The sequence below is a fragment of the Eucyclogobius newberryi genome, unplaced genomic scaffold (genome assembly GCF_026437365.1).
Source record: "Eucyclogobius newberryi isolate DKJ021-1_F unplaced genomic scaffold, fEucNew1.0.hap1 SCAF_16, whole genome shotgun sequence".
NCBI lineage: Eukaryota > Metazoa > Chordata > Actinopteri > Gobiiformes > Gobiidae > Eucyclogobius > Eucyclogobius newberryi.
Window position 1 is genome coordinate 3,578,922 of NW_027315790.1, and position 22,500 is coordinate 3,601,421.

At 46.0% G+C, this 22,500-nt stretch overlaps 1 protein-coding gene across 1 annotated transcript in view; it reads right to left on the reverse strand.

Moving 5' to 3' along the window:
* The window catches only part of calcr (calcitonin receptor), a 72,743-nt gene that overhangs the window by 45,964 nt on the left and 4,279 nt on the right, over positions 1–22,500 (reverse strand). The window contains exons 3-9 of the mRNA XM_072447306.1: positions 22,000–22,132; positions 21,534–21,644; positions 21,337–21,428; positions 15,967–16,129; positions 9,334–9,444; positions 8,283–8,395; positions 5,532–5,623 (exon numbers count right to left, since the gene is read on the reverse strand). Coding sequence (XP_072303407.1) covers positions 5,532–5,623; positions 8,283–8,395; positions 9,334–9,444; positions 15,967–16,129; positions 21,337–21,428; positions 21,534–21,644; positions 22,000–22,114 — 797 coding nt within the window. The 5' untranslated portion in view covers positions 22,115–22,132. The remainder of the gene's footprint in view (positions 1–5,531; positions 5,624–8,282; positions 8,396–9,333; positions 9,445–15,966; positions 16,130–21,336; positions 21,429–21,533; positions 21,645–21,999; positions 22,133–22,500) is intronic.

The window sequence follows — 22,500 nt, forward strand, 5'->3', positions numbered from 1 at the left end:
ACCTGGATGATTCTTTGCTGAACCTATATGAACTTTCATTCACTCATTTTATACCGCTTTTTCCCAATAGGGGTTGCGGGTGTCTGGAGCCTATCCCAGTGACTTTGGGCCTTAGGCAGGGTACACCCTGGATAGTGGCCAACTCGTTGCAGAGCCAACACAGAGACAACCATTCACTCTCACTTCATTCTCACATTATTTCACTAGACTCCATCCAGAGAGATCATGTGATGTTGGTCTGGCCCAGGAATCGAACCCATGATCTCCTTCTTGGGAGAGACAAGAGTGTTAACCGCTCTGCCACTTGTTAAATGTGTTAAATCTGCTTGTCTCTGGCTGTTGTTGTTCTGCAGGATGGTGTTACACTTATTTATCTTGCATTTAACAGAAAAAAAGGATGTCTATTTTTATCAAAATATCCTGCTAAGGCCCATCTATTTCCACTCATACTTTCTGTAATTTTCCAAAGGAAAAAGGAGTATTAATAAAGTATACTTTGAACATGACATTTCAGATGTATACGTTCTGCCAAAACTATTGAACTTATGCAATATATAAATATACATAATTGTTGATTTAATTTAGTACCATACTGAACATACTGAAGAACATTCCAGGCAAAGTAAAAGCATCTCCATGGAGACGGCAGATGGCAGACCCTCCACATCGTGCACTTTCAAACCTTGACTTCAGCGTTGTACCATTAGAATTCAAGAATTCCGTGTGGACAGTGGTAAAAACAAACTGCTGAGAGAACATCTGGAACTAATTGCAGTAATATATTTACTGACTGGAGACACGAGCAGTCCTCCTCCCAGAGTGCACTGGGGCTCTGGTTCTCTGCTTTAAGGTTGCTCATTGGTCCTTTTGTGCAGAGACTGTTCTGGTGCACACGTGAGTTATGAGCTCCTGCTGCTGTGTGTGTCTTTAGAAGGAGACGCTTGAAGTGGAGCTGAGCAGGTCACTGTGACTCCCCAGCGTTCAAGCAGAAGCTGGGGCTGAAAAAGAGCGCTGAGGACGAGGAGGAGGACGAGGAGGACGTGTACCTGGCACAGCTCTGTTCCACTCTAACTCACTGCATGACTGAAGCCTGCTCTGGAACAACAAGCGGCAGGCTCCAGCAGGCAAAAGGCTCCACTGGCTTTTCTATCGTCCTGCTCCTGTAGCTCCTCTGACCACTCCTTCCCAGTGCCCGTCTGTAAAGTAACGTTTCCCGCTCTGTAGAGAATTATTTAACACTTTGGGGGCTGAGCATAAAAACCTTTTACAGAACAAAACCCAAACTCCAATGAAGTACACATTTTTGACATATTTTAAGGCCATATTGGAGCATTTAAGCGTCTTGGGGGACTAGATGACCCTAATTTGACCTATAAAAGAATAAGGTACACATCATTGTCCCCGTATGGAATTTTGTACCCTGCATTTGACCCATCCCTCAACACTGCTGGGGCATCTGCTCAGGAGCAGTGATCGCTGCAGTGCAGCGCTTGGGGACCCATCTCCTGACCAGGCGTGGTCAGGAACCGTAGCTGAAAGATTTGACCTATTATACATGTTTTGGGTTGATGGGGGGAAATCCACCCAGACACCAAACTTGCACAGAAAGGCCCCATTGGGCCCGGGAGTCAAACCCGACCTTCAGCTGTGAGACGAGAGTGCAAGCCACTCTGCCAACAAGGAGGGGCCGAAGAGGGGCCGAGGAGGGGCCCCGAAGGCTTTATTAGACACGAAAGGTGAGCGTGAAATGGGGCATGAGAGAGAAGGTCAGGAGTTGAGCTCACGACACTGCAGCATATGCTCTGTGCCTTTAACCACTGGACCACTGGGCAGCACTAAACCTGGGCAGACCTGTGTGAGTGATCCTGACCCCATCCTCCACTGCTTTCTCCTATTTAGAAATGAACCCCATGTTGGCACTGGCTAACAAGCTAATCATTTTGTGAATTTTGAACCATTTTAAAGAGCGTTTCCCCCTGTGAGATCAGGATATTAATCTCACCCCTTATTTTTCTATTTGTTTATTTTTGGCCAAGGCGACAGCAATAACTCCGCCCCGCTCAAAACTGCCTTCATCGCATCCCAGAGAACTGTCCATCATTCCTCTACAAACGTCTCAATGTCCTGGGTCATATTCTTTACATTGAGTACACGAGCATTAAATCTCAAGCATTAAGTGTGTTTTTCATTTCTTTTCCAGATCTACAATGATGTAAATAGGAGCATTCTCACTTCAGTCTATTGGACCCATGTCTGTGTCATTTTGGACCTAAAAGTAGTCTATTCGAGTTCTTCTGTCGTTTGAAAAAGGTGTATATTGGCGGACATGAAGATTCATCTCTCTCCAGATATCGATCAACCCTACGTCATGTATACATTTACGAAATGTATTATTTCTAGATTTACCAGTACTTTGTGAGCTTTAGACATCCAATGTCGGCTGAACATAGGATTAACCCCAAAAACAAGTGTCTTCACTTCCTGGAGGACCATATACACTTAAAGTACATACAATTCCATACATCTTTATCTTTGTGTTCATCTGTTTACAGGCAATTCAGCTGGAGATCACTATGGCCACGCCCATCTTTTGTTTGCCCCTGTATAAGGAATAGTAAAGTCTGTTATAACCAAATGTATTTAATTTTTAATGTTCTAAGTTGTTTAAATTGGTTTCTTGTAGGTATATACTGTATATTTTCTCTTTTCTCATCTTTGACTGCTTAACTGGACCCAATATGTCATTAGCATCAAACAATGATCAGAACCTTTCAGATGCCATTGTCCCCAGGTCATTTTCAGTGAAATAAATGAAAATAAATGGGAGAGAATGTCAGAGCGGATCCTGTTTTAAAACGCCTCTTCTGCTGAAGTGAATCTTATTTTCTCATTCACGTTGATCGTCAGCGTTGCAGGATAAAGCAGAGCGTATTCCACATTCTCCTCTCTCAGGCAGGATTTCATCAGATCAAAAGATTTGTGTTTATTGACCACTTGCCCTGAGTAGTCAATAAAGTAAGAGACTTGGGGCTTTGTTGATCGGGTTTGGCCAGCGGCGAGATGACTGATGCAGTCATGACACGCTGCATCAGTGATGACATCACTGAAGAACGTCCCTATAACAGGAGCAACGAGCCATCTTTATTTTCACAGCTTTTGTTGTAAGTTTGAGATATTGGGGGATCCTTCAAAACAAGCACCTGGTTTGTCAATTCTGCCACTTTGGTTTGTAAAGTAGAGACAGTGTCCCTCAGGTCAGAGACCTCCTCCTCGGCCGCCGCAGCCCGTGTGTCCAGCTCGCCATTCTTGGATTTCAAATCACACATTCCCACCAGGGCCACATCTATCTTTGCATCCACTGTTCGGAATCCGACCGTAATGGCACGTGATGATAGCGCGTGATGATAGCACGTGGTGATAGCACGTGGTGATGGCACGTGGTGATGGCACGTGGTGATAGCACGTGGTGATAGCACGTGGTGATAGCACGTGGTGATGGCACGTGGTGATAGCACGTGGTGATAGCACGTGGTGATGGCACGTGGTGATGGCACGTGGTGATAGCACGTGGTGATAGCACGTGGTGATGGCACGTGGTGATGGCACGTGGTGATAGCACGTGATGATAGCGCGTGGTGATAGCACGTGGTGATGGCACGTGGTGATAGCACGTGGTGATAGCACGTGGTGATAGCACGTGGTGATGGCACGTGGTGATAGCGCGTGATGATAGCGCGTGGTGATAGCACGTGGTGATGGCACGTGGTGATAGCACGTGGTGATAGCACGTGGTGATGGCACGTGGTGATAGCACGTGGTGATGGCACGTGGTGATAGCACGTGATGATAGCGCGTGGTGATAGCACGTGGTGATGGCACGTGGTGATAGCACGTGGTGATAGCACGTGGTGATAGCACGTGGTGATAGCACGTGGTGATAGCACGTGGTGATAGCACGTGGTGATAGCACGTGGTCATAGCACGTGGTGATAGCACGTGGTGATAGCACGTGATGATAGCACGTGGTGATAGCACGTGGTGATAGCACGTGGTGATGGCACGTGGTGATAGCACGTGGTGATGGCACGTGGTGATAGCACGTGATGATAGCGCTTGATGATAGCACGTGGTGATAGCACGTGGTGATAGCACGTGGTGATAGCACTTGGTGATAGCACGTGGTGATAGCACGTGATGATAGCACGTGGTGATAGCACGTGATGATAGCACGTGGTGATAGCACGTGTTGATAGCACGTGGTGATAGCACGTGGTGATAGCACGTGGTGATAGCACGTGATGATAGCACGTGGTGATAGCACGTGGTGATAGCACGTGGTGATAGCACGTGATGATAGCACGTGGTGATAGCACGTGGCATTTTTCCTCTTATTTTTTTAGACATGTTTTCAAAATAAGTGTCCAGTTTCCTCATATGTCTGCTATATCAGGTCTACCCAGGTGAACTCGTAATAAAGAAGGATTATTCCACGGGTACGACCACAGCCAGAGAGACACGTCCGGTCAAAACCGCCATCATCCAATTAGAACTTTCAAGGGAAATAATATCTAAATTAAAGAAATATATCAACTATTTGGACAGCCACTCTACAGATTACATTTAAAATAAATGAGAATAAGAGGGTAATTTTATTTTGACCGACAAAGAATGGGAATGTGTACTCTCAGTGGAGAACCACAAATGTTTGGGGGGTATTCTGTACGCAAATGTTTCATATTTCTTCAAATACCCAGTCAAATTGCACATTATTTCCAAGGAAATGCTAACTGTAGGGGAAAGAGTGACAGCCAGGAGCCAAAACTCTACCATGTGATTTGAGACTGTCTTTTTGCTCAAAAATATCGGACTCAATAAAGTGCTTCAGATTTCAGAGCTCTGTAGTTGGGCCTCAGCACACCAGCCATGAACACAATAAACACTCACTAAAGAGTAAATGACATGAATTGCAACAATCAGGGCCTGGACCGACATTATATTGGACATTCTTAAAAGGTCAAAAAAAAATGAAAATGGACACATTTGGGAAGATTCTGGACTGAATGGGACGTTTGTCTTGGTTTAAATGTTCCTTCATCTGGTTGGACGTCTGCTGGTTTTGGTGGTTGTCTTCTGTTCACTCTCTGGTCCTGTTTTGTTTCATTGTGTTCTTCTGTTTATGGTCTTTATATTTGTCAAATGTATAATAATAATGATGACAATAATCATCTACACGGTCTATTATTGGATCTAAACAATGATCAGTAGAATATGGTGAAACAAACTAGCAGCCACTGGTTTTGGAATTGTCCAAAGATTACCAATTCAATTAGTCCATATGATGATAATACAGTTACATTCTGTTTGATTAAAGTCATTTCATTAAAACAAAGACAAAATTAAACGAAAATGTATTTTTGTACATAATTTCACACATCTCTCATTATCTTGCAGATTTTCTTATATTATAATTATATAGCATAATATGTCTTCTTTAACAGAAGATTTATCTTTTATGTAGAGGCTTGGCATACCTGAAGTAGAAAAAGATGGCTAAGGAGACGAGCAGCGAGGCGATGGACAGGGCGTGGCCCACGATGGCCATGTAGAACAGGATGTAGGCCGACTGCAACACACAGCACAAGTGTTCAGTGCAACAGAAACGTCCTGCTGGTCCAGATGGACAAGTGATGCTGCTGCTTCATGACAGAACTCATTACGTTAGCATGTAGCACTTAGCTAAGCCAGTTTAACCCTCTGACTTACTTGGGGGCCGTTTGTGTACATGTTGCAGTTTATATTTCATAATAATAATAATGTTATTTTTGTCATGCTTTGACACCTTCAGATCTCACCTGGCCCCTCCCATCCCTCACCGTGCCCCTCCCATCCCTCACCGTGCCCCTCCCATCCCTCACCTGGCCCCTCCCATCCCTCACCGTGCCCCTCCCATCCCTCACCGTGCCCCTCCCATCCCTCACCGTGCCCCTCCCATCCCTCACCTGGCCCCTCCCATCCCTCACCGTGCCCCTCCCATCCCTCACCGTGCCCCTCCCATCCCTCACCTGGCCCCTCCCATCCCTCACCGTGCCCCTCCCATCCCTCACCGTGCCCCTCCCAACCCTCACCTGGCCCCTCCCATCCCTCACCGTGCCCCTCCCATCCCTCACCTGGCCCCTCCCATCCCTCACCGTGCCCCTCCCATCCCTCACCTGGCCCCTCCCATCCCTCACCGTGCCCCTCCCATCCCTCACCGTGCCCCTCCCATCCCTCACCGTGCCCCTCCCATCCCTCACCTGGCCCCTCCCATCCCTCACCGTGCCCCTCCCATCCCTCACCTGGCCCCTCCCATCCCTCACCGTGCCCCTCCCATCCCTCACCGTGCCCCTCCCATCCCTCACCGTGCCCCTCCCATCCCTCACCGTGCCCCTCCCATCCCTCACCGTGCCCCTCCCATCCCTCACCTGGCCCCTCCCATCCCTCACCGTGCCCCTCCCATCCCTCACCGTGCCCCTCCCATCCCTCACCGTGCCCCTCCCATCCCTCACCTGGCCCCTCCCATCCCTCACCGTGCCCCTCCCATCCCTCACCTGGCCCCTCCCATCCCTCACCGTGCCCCTCCCATCCTTCACCTGGCCCCTCCCATCCCTCACCTGGCCCCTCCCATCCCTCACCTGGCCCCTCCCATCCCTCACCGTGCCCCTCCCATCCCTCACCGTGCCCCTCCCATCCCTCACCTTGCCCCTCTGACCTTTGACCTGTGTTGTGATGCATCTGCACCAAACGTGCTGCATTGACTTACATAATAAACTCGAGCTGTAAAACCATAAAATCATGAAATCATGTGATATCATGAAATACCATCTCAAGCTTCTGGGTTGAAAATGTAAGAATTGGACATTTTTCATCAGTTGAGACCTTGGTCCAGAGGCCCCCCTGGACTTTTGGCTCCTGTTCTCTTGGGGGCCCCTGTAACAGTGTTTGAATGGGGCTTAAAGGGTCTGAAATGTTGGTGTTGACCTTTGACCTTAGATATTGCTTTAGTACGATTTTGTGAAAAGGAAGTTAAAATGATACAACTTTCACTTTGACCTCTTTTTTACCACGCTGTTAAACAGAACACTGAAGATCGAGGGGGATATAAAAGTATGGCCCGGGGGCCTCATGTTACCAACAAACCAGTATTTTTGGCCCTCTGGGCTTCAGTTTACCCAAAACTATCAATTTTATACATGTCCCATCATAATCTCAAAATCTAATATTTTTGTGCAAAGTAGACTTAAACTGAAGCTGGATGAAGGTGTCAGAACGACCCTCACTGAAGCATGTCTCAGTCCTCTATGATATTTGTTCATATTATGAAGTCAGATTGAAATAAACCTGTTGGTCACGAGAGCTGACAATGTATATAACATTAAGATCTTCAAATGTAACTTTGTTACCAAAGCAAAGTGATGAACAATGTGGTGAGAGTTTTTCTTCTTCCACTCAATTTCAAGCTATTATTGTCTATTGAATCATGGGATTTAAATGTATGTAATTTCACATGGACTTGTATGTTGGTAAGGTTATGCAAATATGTAATTATTGTGAACCACATACTTCTACACTATGCTATAAGCTCGAAATAAAACAATACATTATATTTACTAGAGCTGTGCAGAGCCCAGTGCGAGATAAAGCCATATATTAAAAAATAGTTTTAAGAAAACTGAAGGATTTTGAACCGGTTAAAGTGAATTTCCCAATTAAAGGTGTTATTTTAGAAGCTCCGTGTTGTGCACGAGGCGAGGAGTGAGACCTCTGTCACTGCGTCATCATAAATCAAACCGGTTAAAATATGAGCTTCAGCTTAAAGTCCAGCTCAGGGTCTAACGCTTCTTTACTTTTAAAGCTTTTTTGCTTTTAAAACATAATATTTGTAAGATAAATGTTCCCACAGTATCAACTTTATTAACTTGATTCATGTTTTAGCATTACTAAAATAAAACCATGCTGTTGTTAAGACAAATTTCTATCGTAGCATATTTATTTGCACGTCCCTATAGTAAAGGCACTATATCTAAAGCGTATAGTGGTATAAGACTAAATCTGCTGCTCTTGTTATAAATTATTGTCATATGTAAGGTTTTATTAACATAAACCAAAATAAGTAGAAAATAATATGATTTGACTCGTATGTTGCCCTTGTTGGGAAGTGTTTGTGTCACAAAGGGCGTGGCAGAGGGACGATGGTTCTGTCTGCAGTTCATTCAGTGCAAACAAGCGTCTGAGAGACATTTGACCTTGAGCTTGGCCTTGGTGTTCTCGTTGCAGCGCGTGTAGTTGGACCAGGTCCGGTTGGTGTCCGGGTGACGGAACCACTGAGCGTCCTCGCCGCACACTTTTGTGGCCTTTTCTGAGAAATAAAAGCAGAAACACAGTACTTCAAATCTGACTTGAGACAAGTATCGAGTACCAAATCCACAAGTACTTCATGAGTGAGTACCTAATGAGCGAGTATGAGCACGTAGCCAATGAGCGAGTACCTAGTGAGTGAGTACCTAATGAGCGAGTACCTAGTGAGCACATACCTCATTAGTGAGTACCTAATGAGCGAGTCCCTACTGAGTGAGTACCTAGTGAGCGAGTACCTAGTGAGCACATACCTCATTAGTGAGTACCTAATGAGCGAGTACCTAATGAGTGAGTACCTAGTGAGCGAGTACCTAGTGAGCACATACCTCATTAGTGAGTACCCAATGAGCGAGTACCTAATGAGTGAGTATCTAATGAGCGAGTACCTAGTGAGCACATACCTCATTAGTGAGTACCTAATGAGCGAGTCCCTACTGAGTGAGTACCTAGTGAGCGAGTACCTAATGAGTGAGTATCTAATGAGCGAGTACCTAGTGAGCACATACCTCATTAGTGAGTACCTAATGAGCGAGTACCTAATGAGTGAGTATCTAATGAGCGAGTACCTAGTGAGCATATACCTCATTAGTGAGAACCTAATGAGCGAGTACCCAATGAGTGAGTACCTAGTGAGCGAGTACCTAGTGAGCACATACCTCATTAGTGAGTACCCAATGAGCGAGTACCTAATGAGTGAGTACCTAGTGAGCGAGTACCTAGTGAGCACATACCTCATTAGTGAGTACCCAATGAGCGAGTACCTAATGAGTGAGTATCTAGTGAGCGAGTACCTAGTGAGCACATACCTCATTAGTGAGTACCCAATGAGCGAGTACCTATTGATGGAGTACCTAATGAGTGAGTACCTAGTGAGCAAACCTAATGAGGGAGTACCTAATGAGTGAGTACCTAATGAGGGAGTACCTAATGAGTGAGTACCTGTGGGGTCGAAGTCGACAAAGTAGTTGGGGCAGTTCTGGGAGGTGAGTGTTCCTGCCGGAGTGTCGTCCCAGCACAGCCAGCCGTCCCAGTTACGGGCGCAATAGAAACCTGGGACACAGACGAGCACTGAGGACCAGACCCAAAACATGTCTCCTGTCCAACCTCCAGAGCCCAGTCCACTGTCCAACGTACACTCCACTGTCCTGCGTACACTCCACTGTCCTGCGTACACTCCACTGTCCTGCGTACACTCCACTGTCCTACGTACACTCCACTGTCCAACGTACACTCCACTGTCCAACGTACACTCCACTGTCCCATGTACACTCCACTGTCCAGCGTCCTACGTACATTCCACTGTCAAACGTACACTCCACTGTCCTGCGTACACTCCACTGTCCTACGTACACTCCACTGTCCTACGTACATTCCACTGTCAAACGTACACTCCACTGTCCTGCGTACACTCCACTGTCCTACGTACACTCCACTGTCCTGCGTACACTCCACTGTCCTGCGTACACTCCACTGTCCTACGTACATTCCACTGTCCTGCGTACACTCCACTGTCCTGCGTACACTCCACTGTCCTACGTAAGGCAAGGCAAGGCAAGTTTATTTGTAGAGCACATTTCATACACAAGGCAATTCAAAGTGCTTCACAGCAGGAAAAATGCATTCAAATCACAAAGAAATTACAGAAATACAATAAAATTAACTAAATTAAAAATTATCAATCCAACTGATTTTCTAAACTAATAAAATGACAAACAAAAGAGAAGAGTGCAAAGAAAAAATCCTTTCAGTCATATGCGCAGCTAAACAAAACTGTTTTTAGCTTAGATTTGAACATTGTCAGAGTAGAAGCCTGTCTCACATCTTCAGGAAGACTGTTCCAGATTTTAGCTGCATAAAACTGAAACGCAGATTCCCCATGTTTTGTCCTGATTCTGGGCACCAGCAGGAGGCCTGTCCCTGAGGTCCTCAGAGTCCGAGATGGTTCATATGGCACTAACATATCCAAGATGTACTTTGGTGCTAGGCCATGGAGAGACTTGTACACAAGCAGAGCTGCTTTAAAGTCTATTCTCTGAGCCACAGGGGGCAGTGCAGAGACCTGAGAACAGGACTAATGTGATCATACTTCCTGGTTCTGGTCAGGACCCGAGCAGCAGCGTTCTGGATGTACTGCAGCTGTTTTACAACTCGTTTGGAGAGGCCAGTGAGCAGGCCGTTACAGTCTAATCTACTGGAGACAAACACATGGATAAGTCTCTCTAAATCTGGTTTTGACACTATATTTTTGATTTTGGCAATGTTTTTTAGATGGTAAAAAGCTGCTGATGTTATTGATTTGACGTGGCTATTAAAGTTCAAGTCTGAGTCCATTATTACCCCCAGATTTCTAATTTGGTTTGTAGGTTTAGAGCGAGACTCTGGAGGTGACCGCTAACACTTTCTCTTTGTTTCTGTGGGCCAAAAAAAAACGATTATTTCAGTCTTGTCTGAGTTCAGCTGGAGAAAGTTGTTTTGCATCCACACACTGATCTGTTGGATGCAGTGACAGAGTGAATCTACTGGTCCATTGTCACCTGCCGATAGTGAAACATAGATCTGAGTGTCGTCTGCATAATTGTGATAGGACACATTTTCACTGCGTATCAACTGACCCAACGGCAGCATGTAGAGGTTGAACAGAAGGGGACCCAGGACTGACCCTTAAGGCACTCCACAGGTCAGGGTCATGTGGTCTGAGACACAGCTACCAATTTCAACAAACTACTTCCTGTCTTCCAGATAGGACCTTAACCAGTTTAGGGCAGTGCCAGTGATGCCCACCCAGTCCTCTAGTCTCTGTAAGAGGATCCCATGATCGACAGTGTCAAAAGCAGCACTCAGATCTAACAGAATTAAGACTGAGGCTTTGCCCGTGTCAGTGTTCAGGCGGATGTCATTTGTCACCTTGACAAGAGCAGTCTCAGTGCTGTGATGAGGTCTAAAACCTGACTGAAAAACATCAAATGAGTTGTTTATTAAGAGGAAATCTGTGAGCTGTTGGTAAACAACCTTTTCAAGGACTTTGCCCCAAAATGGCAGATTAGAGATGGGCCGGTAATGACTCAGTACTGCGGCATCAAGACTGCTCATCTTTAGGAGAGGCTTTATGACCGCAGTTTTCAAAGACATTGGGAATGTTCCAGATTGAAGCGACATGTTAACTATGTGAGTGAGTGGTGCTAACAAACTGTTCAGCACAGATTTTAGAAATTTGGTGGGTAACACATCAAGGCAGCATGTAGATGAACTCAGACTGGTGATGATCTCATGGACAGTTTTGTCAGTTACTGGTGCAAAGTGAGTTAGCTCTAAGTGTCTTGGTGGTTTTAGGGTAATTTTTTGCATTGTGGGATTTATAGCATTTTTAATGCCCTGAACTTTGTCATTAAAGAATAATGCAAACTCATTACACTTGGATGTGGAAATGAGTTCTAACGGCAGCTGAGCTGGAGGGTTTGTTAATCTGTTTACTGTGGCAAACAGGACACGCAAGTTGTTACAGCAACTTCCAATTATTTCAGAAAAATATCTTTCCCTAGTTCTACATAAGATTAGGTTGTACATGTTCAGCTTTTCTTTGTAAATCTCTTTTTGAACCTGGAGCTTTGACTTGCGCCATTTCCGTTCGGCCCTGCGGCACTCCCTTTTCTGTGCCCTGACCGAATCATCATTTCTCCACGGCGCCTTCTGCTTATTTTTAACCATTTTAGTCTTTATAGGGGCGATGGTGTCCAGAACATTCAAAACACTAGATGTAACAGAGTTCAACAAATCATTTACATTAGAACATGAGACATTTTCAAAGTTTATCATTTCCATAAACAGTGCACCTGTGCCATCACTTATGTGTCTCCTCTGAACAACTGCAGGACCAACCAGAGGTTTGGGAGAAACAGACAGGTCAAAGAAGACACAGAAATGATCAGACAGAGCAACATCGATCACATTAACATTTGAAATATTTACCCCCTCTGTAATTATGAGATCTAGAGTGTGTCCTTTGCTGTGGGTGGGGCCTCTCACATGCTGAGTAAGACTGAAGGTTTCAAGGACAGCATCAAGCTCTTTAGCGTTTCTGTCACAAATATTATCAACATGCACATTGAAATCACCTGTAATGACCAAACCATCAAAGTCTGTGCATATGACTGAGAGCATCTCAGTAAAATCATCAATAAAACTTTGGCAGTGCTGGGGAGGCTTGTATAAAACAATGAAGAGAATGGATGGAGACCGTTTTAGCTCCATTTTAAAGGATACATACTCAAATGATGAAAACACCCCAAAAGACAACCTGCGGGTAATTATTTCATCTCTAAAGACAGCACAGACTCCACCCCCTTTTTTGTTTTCTCGTGTTTCAGATTAAAACTTAAAGTTGGGTGGAGCAGATTCTATCAGAACTACATTTCCTGTGTTTTTGTCAAGCCATGTTTCAGTTAAAAACATAAAATCAAGATTATAAGAAGAAATACAATTATTAATTAAAGCCGCAAGCGGCATCCAACGGCCCTCGCGGGCCGCCGGCCTTCCGACTCTGCGCTTTCGACTTGATAAAGATGGCGCCCTTATTGTGTGTTGAATAAAAAAAGAACTTGACAGACGGCGACACATTGGACATGGCCAATCCAGTGCAAATGAACACAAGTGTCAGTCAAATTTGCTGCGCCGCCGCACAGAGACCGTAGCACTTGGAATAAAAATATGGATAACTTTTGATGCCCCGCTTGTGTAGATGATTTTCCCCAAATATGAGCTTGATCGAGCTATTGCCCACAGAGGAGTTCATTAAAGTGTGAAGCGTAAATGTGAACATTTCAGAGATTTCGCTGTTTTCCCATTTCTGACATATTTTTGCGGGTCCGCCACACAGAGACCGTAGCACTTAGAATCAAAATATGGATAACTTTTGATGCCCCGCTTGTGTAGATGATTGATGATTTTCCCCAAATATGAGTTTGATCGGACAATCGCCCTAGGAGGAGTTTGTTAAAGTGTGAAGCGTAAAAATGTGGTGATTTGAGCGATGTTGCGGTTTTCCCATAGGGATAACATGGGAGGTTTCAGTCATCGCTACGACTACGCCGTAAAAAATAAGGCATTTGTCTGATTGGCTTTTTTGATCGGGACGCCAAAATAGAATTTTGGGTAAAGTTTAGAACATTTTGGTAAAACTAATTTTTGACCTTCAATGTTAATTTAAAGGTCACTCTGTAGGGGGCGCTATCGCGCCCATTTCAATTTTGTCATCATAAACTGGTCCAAACTAGAAAGTTTAACAACTGATTTAAATTTGGTCCTAATCGGACTCGTTTTGATCAAATGGGAGCAATTTTTAGATCTGCAATATTCCAAAATAAGTTGTCCAACTTTGCGGCTGCGCCGCACACAGACCGTAAAAGGTATCTCAAAAAATTGGATAACTTTAGATGCCCCACTTGTCCAGAGGACGTACGCCGATTTTGAAGTCGGTGGGCAAAACGCCCTAGGAGGAGTTCGTCAAAGTTTGACGTGAACAAAATGGCTAACACAGCGTGTTTTCATTTTCAAAGGAAGATGGCGGCCATAGGGTAAGTCTGGGGGCGTGGCCACAATGATTTTTTTTTTTGTCCTCACGAGAGGAATGCGTGTCCCGAATTTCGTAGCTTTACGACAAAGTTGACCTCGGGGCGTCTCCCATAGGCGCAATGTATTTTGACTTTTGTCGGTGGCGCTGTCGCGCCATTTTTTACCGAAAAAAAAAATGGCCCAGAAAAAACAAAATTTTTCGCCGATTCTGAATTTTGGGCAAAGTTTGGTGAGTTTTTGAGCATGTTCAGGGGATCAAATTAGAGTTCAAAGCGCTGAAGAAGAACAATAAAAAAAATAACAATATTTTTAGCAAAAACAATATAACCGTTTCCACTATAACAACAAATTATACATCGTTTGAAAGCTCTAAGCCTTCCCGATGCCGCCATGGGGTGGAATCATCATTACGAGCGCTTCACTCCACTGTCCTACGTACATTCCACTGTCCTACGTACTCTCCACTGTCCCACGTACACTCCACTGTCCTGCGTACACTCCACTGTCCTACGTACACTCCACTGTCCTGCGTACACTTCACTGTCCTACGTACACTCCACTGTCCTACGTACACTCCACTGTCCCGTGTACACTCCACTGTCCTACATACACTCCACTGTCCTACGTACACTCCACTGTCCTGCGTACACTCCACTGTCCTGCGTACACTCCACTGTCCTACGTACACTCCACTGTCCTGCGTACACTCCACTGACCTACGTACACTCCACTGTCCTGCGTACACTCCACTGTCCTACGTACACTCCACTGTCCAACGTACACTCCACTGTCCTGCGTACACTCCACTGTCCTACGTGCACTCCACTGTCCTGCGTACACTCCACTGTCCTACGTGCACTCCACTGACCTACGTACACTCCACTGTCCTGCGTACACTCCACTGTCCTACGTACACTCCACTGTCCAACGTACACTCCACTGTCCTGCGTACACTCCACTGTCCTACGTGCACTCCACTGTCCTGCGTACACTCCACTGTCCTACGTGCACTCCACTGACCTACGTACACTCCACTGTCCAGCGTACACTCCACTGTCCAACGTACACTCCACTGTCCTGCGTACACTCCACTGTCCTGCGTACACTCCACTGTCCTGCGTACACTCCACTGACCTACGTACACTCCACTGTCCTGCGTACACTCCACTGTCCTACGTACACTCCACTGTCCAACGTACACTCCACTGTCCTGCGTACACTCCACTGACCTACGTACACTCCACTGTCCTGCGTACACTCCACTGTCCTGCGTACACTCCACTGACCTACGTACACTCCACTGTCCTGCGTACACTCCACTGTCCTGCGTACACCCCTCTGTCCTGCGTACACTCCACTGTCCTGCGTACACCCCTCTGTCCTGCGTACACTCCACTGTCCAACGTACACTCCACTGTCCTACGTACACTCCACTGTCCTGCGTACACCCCTCTGTCCTGCGTACACTCCACTGTCCTGTGCAAATCACCAACACAAAAATCTCAACCTTGAACATTTGTGAATTTTCCGTTTGGAGAATTAGTTTGTTTATATTGATATTAAAGAATTATAGTGACACTTTGACCTGTTTGACTCTAACGGTGTGGAATTATGCATACTCTAACAGTTAGAGTATGCACTGTTAATTCCACACCCGTTCCCTGTCCCCCGCCTCCAGTCCCCCATCTCCTGTCCCCCGCCTCCTGTCCCCCGTCTCCTGTCCCCCATCTTCTGTCCCCCATCTCCTGTCCCCCGTCTCCTGTCCCCCGCCTCCTGTCCCCATCTCCTATCCCCCATCTCCTGTCCCCCATCTCCTGTCCCCTGTCCCCCATCTCCTGTCCCCTGCCTCCTGTCCCCGTCTCCTATCCCCCATCTCCTGTCCCCTGCCTCCTGTCCCCCGCCTCCCGCCTCTTGTCCCTCATCCCCTGTCGCCCGCCTCTTGTCCCCCGTCTCTTGTCCCCCATCTCTTGTACTGTCCTTTTGTCCCTGTCGCCCTGTCCGTACCTGTGCTGTTGTAGGCTGGGTCGCGGTGCATCTTCTCAAAGCACTTGTATTGTTTGTCCAGGATCTTCCTCCGGACCAGGGTCTCGTCCTCAGAGTGGGCACTGGGGCTGAGCGAGGCATGTGTGGCGTCTATGTCCACATCGGCAGAGAGCCTTGCTGCAGTCTGCAAAACATGCACATGCCACGCTCATCTCTGCACAGGACATGTTCTTCTGTAGCTCAATGAATCACACTCCCATCAACACACAAGGCCGTGGTTATGTAGGTGAAAGGATTTGCACGCCGGTGGTGCAGTGGGTAAGGGCGTGCCCATGTGTGGTTGTAACAAATACGATGTTGTGGATTTGTGTTCCAGGCTTCAACCATTTGCAGAATGTCTCTACCCCTTCTCTCCCCCCTATCAACCAGAAATGTCCTCTGCAAACATCTATAGGACGGATCAGATCATCTTTGAGGCTCATCTCCTTCTCAAGCGAGGCCAAACTCTTCGCATCATGATCACTTCTGGTTTGTGGTTTAAAACGTAAGCGCCACGTTTAAGAGCTGAGTCAAGTTACAAGAAGTAACTCTATTAGACCTGAACTGGACAATACTAATGGTCTCGATTCATGCACGTTCAACATCATGTTCTTAATAAAAAAATATAATAATGTCGAAGCCTCTTCAAACGTTGTTGTCATTATTCTGTCATCCCACGCTCAGTATTGACAAGCTAACATCGTAGCCACAGCTGCCCTGGGGCTGCGAGGTTGCCAATCTGCATCATGGGCCCCTCTGATCACCACCAACCATTCACACACTCACTTCATCCCTTCATCCTTCAGGACCACACCCCCAGCTACAGAAATGGATGCGGTTTTGGGACTTCTAACAATGAGGGCTGCACGTTGATGTAGCTGCAGGAAGGAACGTGAAAGGGGCAAAGGGTCTTGCCTAAGGACACAAGGATAGAACTTGGTTAGAGCGGGAATCAAACCTCCAACCTTCGGCTTCTTAAGTCACTTTTTACTTTACTACTTTACTAGCCCTAATCTACAGCCACTTGGCTTTGAAGTTTAGAGAAAAGAAAATCACATTTAATGAACAATAAGACGACAGTCGTTAAAGCATCGTCAGTGGATCTCAATTAGTGAGTCTTAAACCTCAATCGAACTTCACCTCAGTCTGCCAATATACTCCTTCGTTGCACCCTTTTGGTCTACATATAAATATATTAAAACCTATGAAAATCCCAAATATGTTATGTGATCAATAATACAATATTGTGATCTAGAAGGATCAAAAGAACTAAAAATATTACAGGACATGTAATATTCCTAAATCAGGACCATAGGCCGACATAAACCAGGACCATCTAAACCAGGACCATAGGCCGACATAAACCAGGACCATCTAAACCAGGACCATAGGCCGACATAAACCAGGACCATCTAAACCAGGACCATAGGCCGACATAAACCAGGACCATCTAAACCAGGACCATAGGCCGACATAAATCAGGACCATAGGCCGACCTAAACCAGGACCATAGGCCGACATAAACCAGGACCATCTAAACCAGGACCATAGGCCGACATAAACCAGGACCATCTAAACCAGGACCATAGGCCGACATAAACCAGGACCATCTAAACCAGGACCATAGGCCGACATAAACCAGGACCATAGGCCGACCTAAACCAGGACCATCTAAACCAGGACCATAGGCCGACATAAACCAGGACCATAGGCCGACCTAAACCAGGACCATAGGCCGACCTAAACCAGGACCATCTAAACCAGGACCAGAGGCCGACCTAAACCAGGACCATCTAAACCAGGACCATAGGCCGACATAAACCAGGACCATCTAAACCAGGACCATAGGCCGACATAAACCAGGACCATAGGCCGACCTAAACCAGGACCATCTAAACCAGGACCATAGGCCGACATAAACCAGGACCATAGGATCTTTCAGATGGTAGTTCTCTTCCAGTTTAAGCCACAATCTGCTCCTTTAGGTGGTTCAGATCTGCTGATGTGGCCCCAGCTGCAGGAGCCAGCAGGAATGTCCAAGTGCAGCCAAATATCTTCATACATCTGTGCAAGGGGCTCAGACTGCCTCCCTCTAAGCTCCTTTAATCTACTCTTTTCAAAGATTCCAAACAGTGTACCAACTATTCAAGATGACTTGACCATAAGGGTGGTATGGTCTTTGTTTTGGACGAAACCATTTCTTGTTTGTTGTATTTATTCAAACACATTTTGTGGTTGTTTTTAATGTAACTGTATTTTCAATAATGATTTAGTTCAAACACATACAGAAGATGTTTTAACATTGAACTGAAAAATTCCACTCATTTCAGAACATGCAGCTTTGACACGTTAAACACACATGAAATGATCACGTGACGGACCAGGCCTTAACAAAGCGCTGATCACTTGTCATTATTGTGTTGATTTTCAAACTTGCACATTTAAAAAAAGGACGTTCCGAATCCGTCCAAATGATTGTGCAAGTGACATTTTTTGTAACTGACATCAACCTTCAGAGTATGATTCCTGTGACGTCACTTTTCTGTTTTGAGAGTTGTTTTGCTACTTTTTATGGTTTGATTGCTCCATAAACAATCCGGAGCTCACTTTCTTTCAATATTTTGTGGATTAAACCCCATCGTTGTTCTCTAGCCTCAGTCTAAACCAGCACAACCAGCCACTGGCATCAAGGATTTTATCTGCTCCTGTCTCATGTCGAGTCAGAACTCTGGCTCTTTCTCTGACGACAGGTGCATGAAGGGCAGTGTAGTTGTAGCTTTGGAGGCCAGGGTTACGGAGTTAAAAATGACACAAAAATCTGATTTCTTAATTGTATTGCTATATTTTCATCAATGCAACAAAATATGATACATTAAGATTGTAATGGAAGTTAAACTTAAAGCACCATCGTAGCAGAGAAGTCGCATGGTGCGTCTCTCTCTCCAGGGGGCGCTGCAGGGACAATAAACATTTAATCAGGAATGCTCATTATGTATTTGTAGCCTGGTCATTTTGATAAATATAACTAATATAAACTTACAGCCATTGTTAGCTTCATATAAGGCTTATATAAGGCTTTTAAATGTTTGCGGCTCCAGTTAGATTTGTGTTTAGTTTTTTTGCCCCGATTTGGTTCTTTGAACATAAAGGTCGCTGACCCCTGGACTGGACTGACATAGTAACAGACATATTGAATTGGATTTAATTTGGAAATGGACTTTGGACTATGGATTATGTTTTGTTGTTTAGTTGTATTTTTATTTGTTTCTCTGGCTGTGTTCTGTTTGTTGAGTATTTCATATTTCATCTTTCGATTTAAACAAACAAACAAACAAACAAACAAACAAACGGTAAAAGGACGGTGACCTCGTTCAGGAATGTTTGGAAGGAATTTTCCTGTCAAAATATGTCACAATCAAGAACTGGACAGACATTGTAGTTCTATTCATTGTAGCGTATGCAGTGTTTTTGTCATTCGAGATCATGGCAGTACTAATGTTGGTGTTTATCTGTTTACATTGCAGAGTTTAGTCAGTTAGCTTTCAGAGATCTCCATGGAAACGGTATGAGTGAGTGAGACCACTTTTCCACTGCGGGTCCCCACGTCACACAACGACTTCTGTTACTTTTAATGGCGGTTGGCAGCCAACTTAAAAGGTGCATTTACCGCCACCTACTGTAGTGTTACGTCTTCAAACTATGTGTTTTACGCTTTACCCTTAAAAAAACTTCACTCTCTTGTCTCTATTTCTCTCTTTCTCTCCTTTTTATTGATGGTATGGCTTAAAACACGTACATACAACTCACAGAAGATATACAACTACAGTCGGTAATGCACCTTTTCCGTTGGCTGCCGATCGCCATTAAAAGTAACACAACAACAACAACAACAACAACTTGACCGGGCATGATGGCCGTGATGTCATCATACATGTTTTCTGCATTCAATGATCATGCAGCTGTACAGGATATGGCCATGCAGCTGTACAGGATATGGCCATGCAGCTGTACAGGATAAGGCCATGCAGCTGAACAGGATAAGGCCATGCAGCTGCACAGGATATGAACATGCAGCTGCACAGGATAAGGCCATGCAGCTGTACAGGATAAGGCCATGCAGCTGTACAGGATAAGGCCATGCAGCTGCACAGGATATGGCCATGCAGCTGGACAGGATAAGGCCATGCAGCTGCACAGGATATGGCCATGCAGCTGGACAGGATAAGGCCATGCAGCTGCACAGGATATGAACATGCAGCTGCACAGGATAAGGCCATGCAGCTGGCTCTAGTCATTATTTGCTCTGGCTTTTCTTTGTTTTGTTTAAATTTACATTTCAAAATTCTAAATAAATAAATCCCTGAATCATGTGCGTTCATTGTGGGTGGGTGATCACAGCTCGTAACCCCGAAGTTTCAGCACAAATTTGAAAATGTCATGTGACTAAAATTCATGTAAGTTTCTCATAGTTTAATGCTCAGCATATGTCTCTCCTTCTTGGAGCTGTTTGCAGCAGTTACATGTTTTATCCAAAGTGATTCTGTGATACTTTCAAGTTGTGATGTGAACCGTGTTAGCCTTGGCCCTGTGCCTTACCCTGGGGTCGCACTCACACACACTGCTGTGCCTTACCCTGGGGTCGCACTCACACACACTGCTGTGCCTTACCCTGGGGTCGCACTCACACACACTGCTGTGCCTTACCCTGGGGTCGCACTCACACACACTGCTGTGCCTTACCCTGGGGTCGCACTCACACACACTGCTGTGCCTTACCCTGGGGTCGCACTCACACACACTGCTGTGCCTTACCCTGGGGTCGCACTCACACACACTGCTGTGCCTTACCCTGGGGTCGCACTCACACACACTGCTGTGCCTTACCCGGGGGTCGTGCCTTACCCTGGGGTCGCCCTCACACACACTGCTGTGCCTTACCCTGGGGTCGCACTCACACACACTGCTGTGCCTTACCCTGGGGTCGCACTCACACACACTGCTGTGCCTTACCCTGGGGTCGCACTCACACACACTGCTGTGCCTTACCCTGGGGTCGCACTCACACACATTGCTGTGCCTTACCCTGGGGTCGCACTCACACACACTGCTGTGCCTTACCCTGGGGTCGCACTCACACACACTGCTGTGCCTTACCCTGGGGTCGCACTCACACACACTGCTGTGCCTTACCCTGGGGTCGCACTCACACACACTGCTGTGCCTTACCCTGGGGTCGCACTCACACACACTGCTGTGCCTTACCCTGGGGTCGCACTCACACACACTGCTGTGCCTTACCCTGGGGTCGCACTCACACACACTGCTGTGCCTTACCCGGGGGTCGTGCCTTACCCTGGGGTCGCCCTCACACACACTGCTGTTGGCTCTGGAGCTGTTGGTGTTCAGCCACAGTCCGTCCTCGGAGCACGAGCGCTGCACCGTCTCTGATCAGAGGCAAAATAGATTCCTACAAGTCAGACTGTGCCGTGTCCAGGACTCTAACCCTGTTCTTTCTGATAGATGTGCTTGTTTGACCACGTGCGGCTCACCGGTGGGGTCTCCAGTCCAGTTGGAGGCGGGGCACTTTTGAGAGGCCACACCCCCTGCAGGAGTGTGGTCCCAACACAGGAAGCCGTCCCACTCCGCGCTGCAGTACAGCCCTGCAACACAAAGCCGAGTAAACTTTTACAAACACATTCAGGACACAACCTGAGCCTAGCCAAGTCGGTCCAGACGCTTTTCATCTGGTTAAACATTTTGTTCAAAACAGCTGCACTGTTTCTATTAGAGGCATTTCACCATAACAAGCAGCAGATTTTCAATTACAATATTTTCCATTTTGAAAAATAGAAACAAATTTTTTTCAACCCACTTGTATCAACCAGAATCTACATTAGTCAAGGACTTGCATGTAAGTCAGCAGCTGTGGGCGGGTACAGGGGTAGGTGAAAACAGACATTTTCTGAGCACTAAATGCACACATGACATTATAGAGTAAATTATTTGGAGTTTGACCTGGTCCTCGGGGTGTTTCTTCCCTCAACTTCTCCTCACATCTGAGCCGGCCCTCAAGGAGATGTTTCCTCAGGGTTCCTTCCTCCTCGGAGTCCTCCCGTGTGGACATGGCCATGACACCAGCAGAGGCCTTCTGCAGGAACCAACCACATCATACGGCTCAGAATGTTTCGGCTTTACAAGTTTAAAATAATGAAACTGTTTAGCATTTCACTTGCCACGTAGATGTAGCTGTATTTCAAAAGTGACAGGATTATATAAGAGGGAATAAACACTTGAATAGATGTAAGATATACTTTATTGCCATCCTGTGTAACATTCCAGGCAAAGTAAAAAGCAGCTGGTGAAGAGTCACATAAAGCATCTGTAAGTTCCATTATTCCACTGTATTTATCCTGCTGCTTTACATGACATGTCAAGAGAAGATTGTGGTGACAGCTAAAACCCATTTACTATTGTATTACACTAGATTGAAATGTGTATAACCCTAGAAAGATTTGT